A 16,984-nucleotide genomic window follows, 5' to 3' on the forward strand; every position below is an offset into this window, starting at 1 on the left:
CACTAGATATTTCTGTGTATCCCTGTCCTGATGATGAAATTCAGTCTCAGTTTATGGTGGAACCTTCCCTGGGACATCTGCCCGGTTCACAAAATAAAGTTCAAGCCTTGCCCTGTAACATGGATAGTTCAGAATCCTTCTTAGGAAACTTGAAAAAGGATGTTCCTGAGGTCCTGTCTGACCTCCTGGAGATCTCCGAGTTCCTCCCAAAGGGTGCAGAACCTGTAGGAGATGTCTTCTGCCCCCCAAGTCCTTCTGAGGTGTTGCCCACTTCAGTAGGCATTGCTGCCTTGCTGGCTACCTTTTCAGCTCTGATGGAGCTTCACGCCTGTGTAGTCAATGATGATATTATTGTCACAGAAATTTCTGAATTTGTATCCGAGTCTTCTTTTGAAAGTCCAGTGCCTGTGACCTCCACTCATGATGATTCTTTGCCCGGTACTGGTTTTGGTCTTGACGTGCCGGACTCTGAGGTTGGCAGTTCCCCGACATGTCCTGAGGTTTCTCCTGTGCTGGTGTACCCCAGTGTGCTCTGTGACCCAGAAAGCCCAAGTGTGCCTCGGTTACCAGCGTACTCAGATGCTTCCTCGGTGGAGACATGCTCTGATATGGCCTGCCTGCTTGCATGCCCAGAAGTAGTCCCTGAAAGTCTTGATCTTGATGGGTGTCCTCGTAATTCTGAATCCGGAATTGTCATTGGTTCCATGGGGGTTCTTGGTAATTCTCCATGTGAGCCTGGTGATTGTTCTACCCTCTTGGGATCTCTGTGGAGCTTCAAAAGGTTCTGGGAGATTCCGGGAGAGATTTTGCTTGGTACCCTGGATAAGATCAACGGTGGCTTTTGTGTTGTAAGGGACACTTCGAACAGGTATTGTGGCAGGTTTGGTATTTTCGGACGCTCCTTGGAAGGTGGTGGGTATTGTCTGGAGGGTGTCGATGGCTTCTTCTCTGGTATCCACAGTCCTGATGGGTGTTACGCTGAGACTGGTAGTGCTGACGGGCATGTTTCGGTGGCTTCTGTTTCCGATGAGGTCGGTTTCGGGTGGACTGACTCTGGAATTGGACCTTGTCGGGCTGCCCCGACTTTCATGAGTCTTCTGTTAGAGTGGTTTGGAGATATCAGTTTTGAGGGTCGTCTGGAATTCGACCCTAGGAGGGGGGGTACTGTGAGAATCCGCTCAGCTGCCTGCACAGGCAGGCAGCCTTTTGACCATGGTTTAGGTTTGCTTGCTGCAGGACTCAGGAAAGGAGACCTTCTGTCAGTTGTGCAGCTTGTGTTGCTGAGGGATTTGCATACATTAGTCATGCAAATCCGTTACCTGCCTTCTTTTGATGACTGGCACTATAAAAGCATTCTGCTCCCAGAATGCTTTGCTGGACATTTCCCTTCCATGGTCTGTTCCTGATGGACACTGCTGGAGTGTCAGCCATTGCTATCTAGTATAGTTAATTCCTGGGGGTTGCTTTAGGCTCCCCTTCTAGCCCAGTCAGGTTGTATTATCTGTTTTGCCTGTTCCGTCTGTCTTGTGTTTGGATCGCACAAGCCCTAGCGTTAGCGGCTGTGGATCCTTCTGATTGAGTCTGGAGTGTAGGTTGGAACAGCGGTTGTTTCTGCCTACCTCATCTGTTCTGTCTGCCGTGTGTTTGGATCGCACTCGCCCTAGCGCTAGTGCTGAGGATCCTTCTGTTCTGTCTCCTGGGATCACGCTAGCTACTTTTCGCTAGCGCTGGGGATCCTTCTGTTCTGTCTTCTGGGATCGCACTAGCCACTTTTCGCTAGCGCTGGGGATCCTTCTGTTCTGCTACTCTGTCTCCTGGGATCGCGCTAGCTACTTTTCGCTAGCGCTGGGGATCCTTCTGTTCTGTCTTCTGGGATCGCGCTAGCCACTTTTAGCTAGCGCTGGGGATCCTTCTGTCGCTTGTCCCTGTTTTCGTGTGTCTGTCTTGTCTGCTGCGCTTGCTGGAGGCTCGGTGAGGTAACCGTTAAGCAAGCGCTCGCGTCCTCTGTTTCATGTTTGTCTGTTAATGGTTAGTTAGGCGTGCTTGTCTCTATTGTGCTTATCACGTGGAGACCGCGCATAACCGCGTGCACTGTTGCGAATGAGTGCGGTGTTCGCGGTTAGCTAGCATTTGTTATTTTCCGTATCTCCTTATTGTATTATTTGCTGTGCCTTTGCTACTCTCGTGCTCCGCCTTGCTGTAACCTTGTGTCACGTCTGGCGATCGCACCTCTCGCGATCGCGTTCCTGCTTCTTATCTGCTGTGGTGTGTGCACAGTCGCGGGTTGGCGACTAATTTTATGCACACACACACAATCTGTCTCTGTGCTCACTCTCAATCGCTTCTCTTGCGATTGCGTTTCTTCCCTTCATACAATTCCTGTCTGGCGTGTGTGGTAGGGCAGAGGAGCTGTTCCTCTGCACTCCACAGCTCCACCTGCCAACAGGTATTTCCCTCTGCAGGTGCATAGCACCTAGCCTGGGTGTCCTCAATTATACGCTTGTGGAGGAAATCCGCCGCGTCAGCGCACGTCTGGTGCGCTGACCACGGAGACGATTCCGCAATCGTTACATATGGTTATAATTAACTATAAACATAGATGTATCATTTTAAATCTCAAAAATGAATATAATGAATGGATTGTGAAGAGGCCAAGTACCCAAGCCCAATATAACTATCCATTTGGGGTACATGTACTGCATGTTGTGAATTTTGGAGCTAAAAACTAGGGGGGGGGGGGGGCAGGGCACTGATTGAGATCTGTGTGAAGATCTATCGAAGGAGATTCAAAGAAAACTGCAGCAAAAGTGCAATTGGTCACACTAGGAGACTGCTGTTTTAAGAAGGTTCCAGGCAGGAGCGGAGAACAAGAAGACTGTGTCACTAACTGTTTTTCGGAGGGGATCACAATCTAATCCCTAACATAATTGTATGTACATTATAGTCTAGGACCACTTCTTTAGGAAAAAGCCAATTGACATACCTGTATGTTTTTGGTGTGTCAGAGTGCCCAGAGGAAACCCATGCAGACACGAGGAGAACATGCAAACTCTGTGCAGATAGTGCACTGGCTGGGAATTGAATCAGGGACTCTGGTTTTCTTTGCCATCTACCTTGATAAGTCTAGTCTACTTCAGGCGACCCAGCAGAAAACCTCATAGGGAAGAGTTCTCCAATCACTGCACCCTCTACAATGCAAAGCGTTGTAATTGGCTGAATAGTGTGGCTGTAGTTTACTACAACCTATCCGAAACCTAAAAGATTGAGAAGGTGCCACCCACCCAATCACTTTACCAGAATTTCCCTATGAAGTTTTCTGCTGGGCCCCCTCAAGTAGACTAGCGCTGACAAGTCACCTTCACTAAGGCTCAGCTTACAGCACTGACATATTTTGCAGTACTTTACATAGTGTTTTATAGACATGTTACTGACTGTCTCTCAAAGGAGTTCACAATCTAACTCCTGCCGTAGTCAGTCATTGTCTTATGATGCTATTGCAGTCTAATGCAAGGTACCATACATGACGTTCGATTTTTCCCAACATCCGAGAGAAAGGAACAAATATGAAGAAAAAGTTGTGTTTTATCTAATAGTATTTTCTTACACAACCTATCATACACTAAACAATTTCACAAACGATCACCCAGATTTTTTATGTCTGATTACTGATTCATTTTTTGTAAGTGAATGGGAACTGCATTTAAAAAAAATGAAGCAAATACTTACCTAAGGAGAGGGAAGGCTCTGGGTCATATAGAGCCTTCTGTCTCCTCTCTCGGTGCTCTCTATCCTGTGCTGGCTTCCTTCCCCCCCCCCCCTTTTCAATCCCCCACTGAAAGGGTATTTGGAAGTGTTCAGGAGCCGTGTCCTCCAGAAGACGTGGGGCTCCATACTGCACAGGCGTGAGCGTGCAAGAGAGCGTGCTTGCGCAGGCGCAGTACAGGGCCGCCCTTCTTCAGGAGCACTCGGGCTCCCTGAAGACTTCTGAAGCCTCCTTCGGCCGGGTGAAGCAGTATTTGACTAATTTAGTAAAGTACTGCTACCGGGCGAGCCAGCACTGTATCGAAGGGAACCAGGAGAAGAGCGGGAAGGCTCTATACGACCCAGAGCCTTCCCTCTCCTTGGGTAAGTATCTGTCTCATTTTTTTAAATGCGGTTCCCATTCACTTTAAGCGAGAAAAAAAAGAATATTTTTGATTTTCACTCTACTCAATTTGTTGTGTTTGAATAAATCTGATAATCTACGTTTTAATTGTACCATGTATGGGCACCATTAGGATAATTTTTGAGGAGCCAATTAACCTATCTGTATGGTTTTGGGATGTGGAAGGAAACTGGAGTACCTGGAGGAAACCAACAAAACGGTGGAGATCATACAAACTCCATTCCGATAGTGTCCTGGCCCAGATTTGAACCGGAGACCCAGTTCTGCAAGGCGAGAGTTCTGTCCACTACACCCACGTGCTACCCAAGAGCATAATTAGCATAGTTTCCAGGAACAACCAGTCGGACTTTAGTGGTTAAACGGAACATCAACTCTGTTGAGTTGCTCTGGGAAACTGCTCCACTCCAAGTTTTAACAAAACTTTTTGGGAGTTTGTTAAAAAGTAAATTTTCCTATACAGAAATACACAGACATCAGACAGAAAAGAGGGGTGACAGCAGAGAAAACATGGATAGAGTTTGGGTACAAGATGGGGATTATTATTTCTATAGCAAGTGTAAGAGACTTACCTTCATGTCTGATGCCTGGATGGAGCTGTGCAAAGCTGTGCTGCTGGTGTGAAATCCCCTTTTATCAGTACATCTCTTAAAAGGCTCCCGCCTACCGAGTCTGTGTAATAACTAGGGCAGCTGCAAATGCATAACCTCAAGGCACGCTCTGCTGTCACCTCTGTGCACCAGATTCTGCCCGCCAGCCCCAGACCAAGTGACAGCTAAAAGTTTATAGCTTGCAATAAACTGTGTATGCAAAATACAACACCTGAATTATATGTGGTTCTTGTACCTGCAGGAAGCTGTATTTAAAGAGGAACTCAGCAAAGCAAAGAAAAAACACAAAGGCTGGAGGAGATGCTATAGTGAAAGCAGGTGGAGGTGTTTTTGGCCAGGAGCTTAACTAGAAATCACTGGTCCCCCGTGCACAACTTTGGATGCCCAATCCCCCCCCCCCCCCCCTCCTTTCTACACAGGTAAACTGAGAACCAATGTTCTTCAATCGACTAGTGCACACTTGAATGTGTTTTCCCCATGCAGATAAAAACAGACAGCAGTGAAGCACTGCAGGCATTTTCTCTATCAATTACATTAGCTTTTGTGATAAAATGTGCATATTTTCACGCATACAGACCCACCATGGTGTGCAGAACAAGCATACAGAAAACCGACAGACGAGTGTTCTCCCAGCCTTAGCTTATTACACTCACTCTGTCCATCTCTGACTGAGCAGAACTGGCTTTACAGACTTCTCGAGCATTACTACAATATACAGCAGTTGGGTAGAGAGGCTGGGGGCATGGCGCTGTAAACAAGAGCCTGCTGCATACTGAATAGGGATTGTCTTACAAATCTTTATATGATTCGTTATCAGTGGCTGAGCAGATGCAGTCATTAGAACAATTGTGCAGAGAGCAGAACGTTTTTCTCTCTCCGTGCCCTTATTTGTCAGTCTCTCAGGACAGGGAGAATAAACGTCTCCCTCCACGGGGCCACCTGCGGCTTTTGGGCCCCCCTGCGGCTGCATTAATTGCGGGGTCTATTGTTACGTCCCTGTTTTTGGCGTTGGATCCATGTCTGGGCACCAGCACTCCATTCACCTGAATCGTCTTATATACCTGTCAAATAACCCTGGCCCTGTTTATCTTAGTCTCAGCTGCATGGATCCATGTCTGGGCGCCAGCACTCCACTCACCTGAATCGTCTTATATACCTGTCATATAACCCTGGCCCTGTTTATCTTAGTCTCAGCTGTGTGGATCCATGTCTGGGCGCCAGCACTCCACTCACCTGAATCGTCTTATATACCTGTCATATAACCCTGGCCCTGTTTATCTTGGTCTCAGCTGCGTTTGGCACAGGCATCAGGCTATCTTGTCATCAGGGACTTTGGTGTTCATTATGCAAGCATTTTGTATTTTAGGGGGATGGGAGATCTGTAGGGTTAGAAGCTGAGGGTGGATAGGAGTGTTGCGCCCCATGTTTTCAGATACAAGCCTCTTTTCAACGAGAAACTGAAGGCAGTGAAATGAGCAAACAAAAGCATTCATCAGCAGAGGCGGTGGGGAGATAGGACACTGTACTTCAAACAGCTTAGAGAAGTCACACTTGATTACATTCACACCTTTTCCTGGATAAATAAGGGCAGAGGATTGGGGGGGCGGGGCAGCTCGTGCAGCTTTTAGAAACCAAACAACTGCAGGAAAAAAGTTACTTGAATCCCTTTACGTGCTCTTATGCTGGATACACATGGTGCGTTCCCGCTCTCGATTCCCCGCTCGATTCCTGTCCTGACATGTCCGATTCCCATTTCAATGGATCGTTAGGTCGATTTGGCATACTTTGCATGAGAATCGACCTAACAATCATCGAGATGCGCTCGGAAATGCTCGGAAATATTTGAGCGGCCGGGAATCGAGCGGGGCATCGAGTGTGGGAACGCACTGTGTGCACCCAGCATTAGCTAGATACAGCTTTGGACAAGGCTTATTTATGTGAGGAAGTGACTTCAGGATACAAAATGCGTTGTTTTTGTTATTATTAATAAAACAGTCTAAACTTTGGATGTTTTAGTTACCTTCATTTTAAGTAGTTTTTTTACTTTTATTGGGCATCTCCAGTCACTTGTGCCATTTTAACATGCCACCCGTTTTGTTTTCTACCTATCGGTAGCAGAAAAAGCCGAGTCTGATCGAGTCCATGCTACTGCCCAGGCGGCTTGCACGTAAAGTAGCACGGACCCAATCAGGCTCGGCTTCTTCCAATAACCATTTATAAGCGGCTTTCGGGGATCCCAGTGCTGTAATAGGCTGCCGGAGGAGGATGGGGAAGCCTCTTCAGGATCCAGAGGCTTCCACCTCCTGAGGTGAGTACCCCAAATGGGCACTTTTGTTTTCCTACAGGTACACTTTAAGATCTGTGCTCAGCTATATTAAGCGATCAGATGCTATTGCTAGGGCCAGGGGCGTAGCACTAGCCATAGCAACTGCTCTGGGGCCCTGGAGAAGAGGGGGGGTCCAGATGATACTTCATGTGTTCACTATTGGCTTTGCTTTGTTGCTCCACCCTCTGACTTTGTCCCGGTGCTCATGGACTATACACAGTGTGCATTGCATGGGGATGTACATCGGACAATCAATCAATTCATACAGTAGCGGGGCAGGTAGAATTGCCCAAGAGTGCCTAGATATGATGGCCCCACAAAAATGTTGCTATGGGGTCCCATAATGTGTAGCTACCCCACTGGCTAGGGCTACAGTTAGGGGCCCTAATTCTGTACAGATGCATTGCTCTGCCATTGCCTAGCGATGCGTCTGTACATCATAAAGGCCCCCAATCAGTCACAGTAGCAATCAGGGCTGGGCTGAGGTAGAGGCAGGAGAGGCTCCAGCCTCCGGGCGCAGTGTAGGAGGGGGCGCACAACTCACTCAGCTGTCATTCCCCTATTGTGTTTGAAGCAGAAAGAAATAAGAAAAGGGAATACATAGCAGTGACTGCAAGCCAGATAACTAGATATTATGGTGTTGGGGAGGTTGTGGGCCCTGTGGCCCTCTTAGTCTAATAGCAATCAGTGTGTGACGTCTGGGGTGGGAGGGATGGAGGGGCGCACTTTGGTGTCTCAGCCTTGGGTGCTGGAGGACCTTGTCCCGGCTCTGGTTGCAATTGATCCGATCACTATAAACACACAGGTGTGCTAAATGACCAACTAGTAATGAAATAAGGCATGTGTGGTAAAGGCCAAAGAATACATTTTGAGGGGTTTTACAGCCGTGGCACTTGGCATAGAAAAATTAGGAATGGTGAAAGTTTTTTAAAGTATGTATTTACTGCATTTACATCTATTTTTTCCCCATTTAATTCCATTTTTGGAATCGAATATTACCTAGAAAAAGCCTAGATTGTCCTGAAAATAAACTATATATATCTCACAAATTTTCTCACTTAAGTCAATAGGTAAAACCTGAGAGGAGGAGCATAAAGGAAATAGTAAAACTTTGATTGACAGTTTTTAGCTCCACCCACTTCTGGGCATCCCTAAAAATTCATATTTTAATGCCGGTTGACTTGAAGAATATTTGGTCCAAATTGGTGACTATAGCTTCAAAACTGTATGAGTGGCAGCGAATAGGTACATTTTGATTGGTTGGTTTTACCTCCACCTACAGTTAAGCATCCCCCAAAATCCACAGTTTTATTCGGATCAACATCAAGATTATTTAGGCCAAGATTGTAGCTTTAAAACTGCTTGAGTGGCAGCGATTTAAAAACGTTCCCTTTAATAGTCAATGGGGACAGGAGACACAGACACAGGGCCCTGTTCCACCTGCCGTATTTGCGCTTGGTTTTACACCACGATTTGCCGATCGTAACAGTTCTACTGTTGCACTTAGATTTTTGGCTGATCCCAAAAGTGATCGTGCTGCTGCATTTTCATTGCGATTGGCCTATATCAGGTTTATCAATAGCTGCCGCGAATCACCAGTAAAAAAGCGCTCGTTTTAAAAGTTGAACATCTCATTCGGCATCGTAACCCATTTGTGATGCTGACAGTGATTTTTGGTGGAAAAGGGCCCATACAGGGGCTTGTTTGGAAATTATTATTAAAGATTGTGGAAAAATCCAAATAATATCAACATCCAGTGGCGTAGCTTAGGAGCTGTGGGCCCCACTGCAAGTTTTACATTGGGGCCCAACAAGCACTCTGTACATAACAATTAATACGGTGCAACAAATCCTGCCAATGGCAACTACGGTGTCAGAGGTGCAAGAATGGAATGGGGAGCAGTTTGTTAATGATTACCAATATTAAACTTTCTATAGAAGTGATTATTATGAGCACAGGACCAATAGAGAGCTAATACTGCAGTTGAGGGAAGGCCCCTCGGGCCCAAGGCCCCCGATGCGGTCGCAACCTCTGCACCCCCTATTGCTACGCCCCTGTCAACATCATATGCCATAGAGTGTTCTGGAATTACACAATATTCTGGTCTATCACCAGCAGCCAATCTCAGCCTGATTGCAAATAAAATGATATTAAACATATAACAGCACCCCAGGCCTACCAAACAGACTTGATTTTTGCAGATAGTGAGCCTGTTGCTCTTAACTGATACTTGCTTTACTGATAACGATTTCTGGCTTTTGTTTTAACTACCATTTTAGATACTGTTTGGCTTTGACCCCTAAAGCTAGGTACACACGTTACGTTTTATTGGTCGATTCTGCCATTCGATCGATTTTCGATTCGTTTTTCCTCTCGATTTCCTGCTCGATTCTTTTATCTTTTCTTATCAATTTCTATTCACTTCTATAAGAAATCGAGTGGTAAAACGATTAAAAGTAATATTGGACGGAAATTATCAATCGAACGCATCTATCGTACGAAAAAAGTAACGTGTGTACCTAGCATAATGGATCCCTCTTCCCCAGGGGTTCTCCTTTGGCGGAGACGCATCTAATTTTTACTTGACTGTGAGAATAACATTAATCCCAATCTAAATTTTCCCATCAATCTGCTCCAGTGATTCTATTGCTATCATGATCCTGGATGGCATACAGTGTCTAGCCACACCACCGCTGGCAGCAGCATTTTCTACCTGAAAATATTGGCAAATACCCTGCCTAGGCAAGTGCTTGGGGCCTAGTAGGTGTGGATGGGCACCCCTACCACCTTCTTGGACTTCGCATCACTTCTGCTTACCAAAAGGATCAAATCTACTACCTTGCGTAGGGCCCCATTATATCTTCCAGTGATGGCTAACCTTGGCACTCCAGCTGTGACAAAACTACAAATCCCATCATGCCTCTGCCTGCTTAGAGCTGTCAGAGTATTGCAATGCCTCATGGGACTTGTAGATCCACCACAGCTGGAGTGCCAAGGTTAGCTATCACTGTATCTCTGCATTGACAGCATAAAAAATGTCCTGCAGGATAAAAATTGGGAGAACCAGCAGAAGTTAATCTTTACCTTTCTGCTGAAAATGTCACAGCGGCCCATATTCCTGAGGTATACATGTGAGATGATGTGAAGGAACTGCTGATTACCCAGATATCCTCTCTCCCAGAAGCTGACATCATGGATGAAAGCCTGGAGCCCCAAGAACATTACCGACTCTTCAAAGGGACCCTGAGCAGCGCTAAAAGAAGCCTTGTTCACATTGCGTTCCAATCGCGTTAGCGTTCGCGTCGGGCGTTTTTTGATGAGATTTTTTTCTGCACTTCCCGGCACTTGGGTAGGCGGTGCGTTTTTGTTGAAAGCGCTTTTCTAAGCGCTTTTCCAGAGCGTTTTTTTATTCACTCCCTGACGCAATTTATGAAGTGAGCTCTTTGACCCGGAAAAGAATCAATACAATGTATTTATTCTTAAAAATGCGAACGAAATCGCTGCACAAAGCGTTTTTGTGAGCGTTTGCATTTTTCCTATACCTTCCATTGAGGCAAAATTGCCTCAAAAATGGTAAAGGCAGCGCTTTGCTGAGCGAAAAATCCCTCTGCAAAAGCGCTTAAAAAAGCGATTGATACAGCGCAGGGAAAGGCAATTTTAAAAATAAAAAAAAAAAGTTGCTCAGTGCTTGAAAAAGCGCTGGCGATTTATGATATGAACAAGTCCTCACTTGGGGCTTTCTCCAGCCCACAAAGTCCCTCGGCTTACCTCTATAGGCTCATACACACGGGGTACGGCCGTTGCCGCAACCACGTGGCACGCGCGTGTTGCGGCGACAGGTCGCCCGTGTGTATGCCGCGCGCACCCCGAACCGTCGCCCGTCGGAGCTGTCGCCAGGCGATTGACATGTCGCCGCAACTTCGTCGGAACTGTCGCTAGTCCCGCATGTGTATGCGGGCTAGCGACAGCAACCCACACACAGCACACGGAGCTTCCGGCGGGGGGGAGGAACCTCGGCGACAGCTTCCGCCGCATCGCTAATCCATCTGCTGCCGTGTGGATGCAGAGGGGCTTGGCGACAAGCTGTCGCCGAACCGTCGCGCACACGCTCCCGTGTGCTAGCGACAGCTACAATTGTCCCCTGTGTGTACTTAGCTTATGGTCCCGCTGGCGGCTGCGACGCGAAGTCGCCAGGTTAGCGGAGCCACCAGTGGGACCGAAGAACAGGTAATGTATACTGAACTGGGCAGGGGGGGGTTCATATTAGGCACGGAGGTGGGGAGGGGGCATATTGGACAAAAGGGTGGCAGTGTCTGGGATTTATTCGCTCGTCATGCTAGTACCGTATATGTCAAGCTATACTGCTGTGTTCTCTCAGCAGTCAAGAGACAAACATTGTTCACTTCACATTTGTTTCTTATCTCTGAGCTGGTGAAGCTGCCTCTGATGTGAGCGCCCTCTGGTGGCCACATGTGGAACGCGTCCTGGTGTCTATAGAGACGAGGAAGGACGCTGCCTGAGCTGGCACGCTGCACGGCTGCAGGAGGCTCATCCTGAGGCTGGCAGTGATCTGAAGGTCAGAGGTACACAGGGCATGGCTTACACACACACGGGGTGTCATCATATAGTGCTATCCCTGCTCCTAGTACACTGAGCTCTCTATATGTCCTGAGCCTGTCCAGCATAAGGGTGGGGGAAGAAGGAACTCTCCTTGGGCCACTGCTCAGTGTTTACACGGTCAGATGACTCCAGTAATGTTGTCATGGATGTGAAAAGAAGTGACACAAGACGTTCAAGGCCAGCAGTAGCATGCTGAGTATACTTATTTTATGCTACTGGAGCCTGCTTATAGAGCCCAGGGCCATAGCAAAAAAAGGGGGGGGGGGGGGGGGGGGGCAGAGGTTGTGACCGCACTGGGACCCTTGGGGCCCTCCCTTAACAGCAACATTAGCTTTTTATTGGTTCTGTTCTGGTAATAATCACTTCTACAAATGCTTTAAATGGTGGTAATCATTAACAAAACTGTTCCCCATCCCCTGCTTACAGCTTGAATACTGTGGCGGTACTTTGCAGGTTTTGGTGCACCATATTAATTGTTATATAGAGGCTACTTGGGGGCTCCTTAAAGGGGTTCTTTCGCGAAAAAAGTAGGTAGTTAAAAAATGTGACAGATGACAGGTTTTGGGCCAGTCCTTCTTTTTAAGGGGGATTCTCAGGGCTTTCCTTGTTTTCAACAGCATTTCCTGAACAACAGTTGCAAAATCTAACTGACATAATAGTGTGCAAGTGATTAGGGAGGCCGGCTGGTATCTTGCTATTTTGGCAGTTAAACTGCTGTTCAGGAAATGCTGTTGAAAACAAAGAAAGCCCTGAGAATCCCCCTAATGGTGGCCATACATGGTACAATTTTTTCATACAATCTTACCATTTCTATGTAATATAAGGGAACTGCCTAAATTATCCTTTCAGTATATTCACTTAATTTACTCTTATACTACATAGAAATGGTAAGATTGTATAAAAAAAATTGTACCATGTATGGCCACCATTAGATGGACTGGCCCAAAACCTGTCATCTGTCACATTTTTTAACTGCCTACTTTTTTAGCGAAAGAACCCCTTTAACACCGCCACTGATAGAGCCCTTTCATGTTGTGTCAGTTGAATCATAAAGGACAAACGTAAATGCAATGATAGTCCTATGGGGCTATCGCATTGATCGCAGTGTGTTGCGGCGTGGCTGGTTCCAATGCAGTAACGTGCTGCATTAACAGACACTGAGGGGCCTCTAAAACCACGGGGCTGAAAGAATCCCCAAGTAAGTAAAAATCGACTTTTTTTATCCAGGTTCAGGAGTGCCTGCCCCTGGGTCTCTGTGGAGGAGTGTGCCTACCCCTGGGTCTCTGTGGAGGAGTGTGCCTACCCCTGGGTCTCTGTGGAGGAGTGTGCCTGCCCCTGGGTCTCTGTGGAGGAGTGTGCCTACCCCTGGGTCTCTGTGGAGGAGTGTGCCTGCCCCTGGGTCTCTGTGGAGGAGTGTGCCTGCCCCTGGGTCTCTGTGGAGGAGTGTGCCTACCCCTGGGTCTCTGTGGAGGAGTGTGCCTGCCCCTGGGTCTCTGTGGAGGAGTGTGCCTACCCCTGGGTCTCTGTGGAGGAGTGTGCCTGCCCCTGGGTCTCTGTGGAGGAGTGTGCCTGCCCCTGGGTCTCTTACTGTGGAGGAGAGTGCCTGCCCCTGGGTCTCTGTGGAGGAGTGTGCCTGCCCCTGGGTCTCTGTGGAGGAGTGTGCCTACTCCTGGGTCTCTGTGGAGGAGTGTGCCTACCCCTGGGTCTCTGTGGAGGAGTGTGCCTGCCCCTGGGTCTCTGTGGAGGAGTGTGCCTGCCCCTGGGTCTCTGTGGAGGAGTGTGCCTGCCCCTGGGTCTCTTACTGTGGAGGAGTGTGCCTGCCCCTTTGTCTCTGTGGAGGAGTGTGCCTACCCCTGGGTCTCTGTGGAGGAGTGTGCCTACCCCTGGGTCTCTGTGGAGGAGTGTGCCTGCCCCTGGGTCTCTGTGGAGGAGTGTGCCTAACCCTGGGTCTCTGTGGAGGAGTGTGCCTGCCCCTGGGTCTCTTACTGTGGAGGAGTGTGCCTGCCCCTTTGTCTCTGTGGAGGAGTGTGCCTGCCCCTGGGTCTCTTACTGTGGAGGAGGCAGCTCCATGCCCCTCTGTCCCCTGCCTGTCCCCTGGGTTTTGTGCATGTCTGTGTTCTTTGTAATGCCAAATACAGTCTTTAGATTTTTCCTGCGTCGCACTAAAACACATACGTTGGCAGCTTCCATTCCACTGAAAAAATGCATGAAAATGCGTGTGTTGTGCGCTAGGATGGTCCCGGCCGCATAACGCAGCGCACTGTGGTTTGAATGTAAACCTGAAAGTCTATAGACTTTCAAGCTACCTGCATTGCGCACAAATTCGTGTAGTGTGTCATGATGGACAACACTGCACTTTAACCACCAGAACACCGCTCCATGCCAATTGGCGTGGACGCGGCGACTGCCCCCTCAGGGCCGCCTAAAACTGATCAGCGTGCAGTCCTGGGGGCGGAGTTTGCGGGGGATCGCACGAGTCGATGCGCTCGCATCCCTGCTCGAATGACGGAGCTCTGCTCGGTCATCGGCCTCCCAGCGTCGATCGCCGCTAGGAGACTGTTAGACGGCGAAACCGCTGTCTAATCTGAGGCAGCGCTGTACTGTGGACTGTGGACAGACGTGTGACACGGCACTGCAATGCTCAGCTGTTTCATAGGCTGAAGCCTATAACAGCTGATTACGGTGATTGGCTGACTAGCGGGGGGGAGAGAGGGAGGGCTGAGGGAAATAATGTACAAAAAAAAAAAAGGTAACATCTGTTTATAAAATAATAAAATAGATATTTATGTGTGCTGAGTTGGATGGCCCTGCAGCGAGCTGCAGTGGCCTATTTAATGAAAAATGGCCTGGTCTTTAGGGGTGTTTAAGCCCGTGATCCTCAAGTGGTTAAAGCAAACCTGTCCTGTTTGTTCACCGTGATCAATGAAATTCTGTCTTCCATTTTGAAAATGGCCATCACCCCGTAACAGCTTCTGGATCAGCACACTGTTAAACTGTAATATCACCCACTTGAGCCATAGGGAAACATGGACATTACCTTGCTTATCAGTTGTCCTTTCAGTTATAACCGACAGCAACTGATATATTCGCTTCAGCTTCACTATAAGAGTGAATGAGCCTGCACTGTTCCAATGCTCGTAAACAAAATAGCCACACATCTGGAGTATCAGTTTTATGACTGAATCATTTTTGGTGTGAATTTATACAGTACTCCATGTTATCTGCTAAACAACAGAAAAACTGACTTATTTGAGGAGAAAAATGTTCCCTCAGCGAGTGTTTTACTTTTTATTTACTTTTCAAGACGTCAGACATTACTGCCTCATTTGCATAGACAACAGTTTGGTACCTCTTGCTGTGCAGGGAATCAGTAACTTCAGGGTAGGAACACACTAGGCAGAAGCGCTAGCGTTGCGGAAAATGCATATAATGCAAGTCAATGGGCCACATGAAAAAAGCCTATGCTTGCTTTCTGCAATGTGCGTTTTTAAAAACTTGCTGCATATTTTTCCTTAATGCATCTAAAACGCACATACTGAAAGTCAATGGTAACGCAGAGGTATTGCGTTTTAGTCCGTTTTGTATGCGTTTTTTTTAAACCAAGTTTGATGACGTATTTCTGCTTCCTGTTGACTTCCTAGGGATTTGCATAAAACGCATGCAAAACACATGCAATTTATATATGCGAACCGCAAATGCATTAAAACGCAAGAAAAACACATGTGGGGAACGAAAATCCAAACACACTGCAAACGCATATGCAGCCAAACACTAGCTTTCCCGCACTGCCTAGTGTGTTACTACTCTCAGACTGTTTCTTAGTAGGACTAAGTGGTGTAGTAGTGGCTGGATAGTGTAATGGTTAAGGTCTTTGCCTCTGACACTGGAGACCTGGGTTCGAATCTCTGCTCTGCCTGTTCAGTAAGCCAGCACCTATTCAGTAGGAGACCTTGGGCAAGTCTCCCTAACACTGCTACTGCCTATAGAGCGTGTCCTAGTGGCTGCAGCTCTGGCTCTTTGTGTCCGCCAGGAGAAAAGCGCAATATAAATGTTATTTGTCTTGTGTTGTCTAGGACTAGTACTATATGTACCTATGTTTAACTCATCATGTCACATGTCAGTTACATATACGGTACTTTAAAATATGCAGACATGCCAATCACCACTGTGGACCACCTTGTGTTGGCCTGACCATAAATCACACTTCTCAGATCCCAATTTATTTCCCATGTCAGATATTGTTCTCTTTCTGTGTGTGCCCCAGTTATGCAGGCATTTACAAACCGTTCAGTTACCGACAAAGTATCCCAGTCCATACAAAGTGACATGAAACTGCCTTAAAGAGAACCCGAGGTGGGGTTCTGACAATGCTATCCGCTTACAGAGGCTGGGTCTGCCTATACTGCCCAGCCTCTGTTGCTATCCAGATCCCCCCTAAGCCCCCCCTGCGCTCTGCTATCCCCCATAAATCACAGCCGCGTTGTCGACATGCAGCTTGTCCCAGTGGGCTGTGTTTACCTATGTACTGTCAGTCTCGGCGCTTCCCCCGCCTCCTGCATAGCTCTGGTCCCCGCCCACGTCCCTTCCCTCCCCGCTGATTGGAGGGAAGGGACGCGGGCGGGGACCAGAGCTATGCAGGAGGCAGGGGGAGCGGCGAGAGTGACACTACATAGGTAAACACAGCCCGCTGCGTGTCAACAGCGCGGCTGTGATTTATGGGGGATATCAGAGCGCAGGGGGGGGGGGGCTTAGGGGGGATCTGGATAGCAACAGAGGCTGGGCAGTATAGGCAGACCCAGCCTCTGTATACTGATAGCATTGTCAGAACCCCACCTCAGGTTCTCTTTAAGGCCTTGTTCACGTTAGTGTTCACGTTGGGCATTTTTTGAAGTGTTTTTATTTTTTTCTGCGATTCTCGGGGCTTGGGCGGGCGGTGCGTTTTTGTTAAAAGCACTTTTCTAAGCGCTTTTCCAGAGTGTTTTTTTACTTACTCTTTTTTTATGAACTCTTTGACCTGGAAATTAATAAATACAATGTATTTATTCTTAAAAACGCTCACGCAATCGCACAAAGTGATTTTGTAAGCGTTTCGCATTTTTCCTATACCTTCCATTGAGGTGGAAATGCCTCAAAAAAGGTACAGACACCGCTTTGCTGAGCGGATCGCAAACAAACAGCTCAAATGTGAACTCTGTCATAGAGAAACATTGCACAAGCGTTTTTAGGACGATTTTGAAAATCGCTTGAAAAAAGGGCAAAAACGCC

At 47.6% G+C, this 16,984-nt stretch overlaps 2 protein-coding genes across 2 annotated transcripts in view; one reads left to right on the forward strand and one right to left on the reverse strand.

Annotated features, from left to right (window-relative positions):
- The window catches only part of LOC137522042 (granulocyte colony-stimulating factor receptor-like), a gene marked incomplete at its 5' end in the record, with an annotated part of 137,859 nt that extends 133,076 nt beyond the window's left edge, over positions 1-4,783 (reverse strand). The window contains one exon of the mRNA XM_068242062.1: positions 4,735-4,783. Coding sequence (XP_068098163.1) covers positions 4,735-4,783 — 49 coding nt within the window. The remainder of the gene's footprint in view (positions 1-4,734) is intronic.
- Positions 4,784-5,179: 396 nt separating this feature from the next.
- The window catches only part of C6H1orf141 (chromosome 6 C1orf141 homolog), a 56,102-nt gene continuing 44,297 nt past the window's right edge, over positions 5,180-16,984 (forward strand). The window contains exon 1 of the mRNA XM_068239269.1: positions 5,180-5,192. The gene's annotated coding sequence lies outside the window, so the exon portion shown is untranslated. The remainder of the gene's footprint in view (positions 5,193-16,984) is intronic.

Source organism: Hyperolius riggenbachi, chromosome 6, assembly GCF_040937935.1.
Source record: "Hyperolius riggenbachi isolate aHypRig1 chromosome 6, aHypRig1.pri, whole genome shotgun sequence".
NCBI lineage: Eukaryota > Metazoa > Chordata > Amphibia > Anura > Hyperoliidae > Hyperolius > Hyperolius riggenbachi.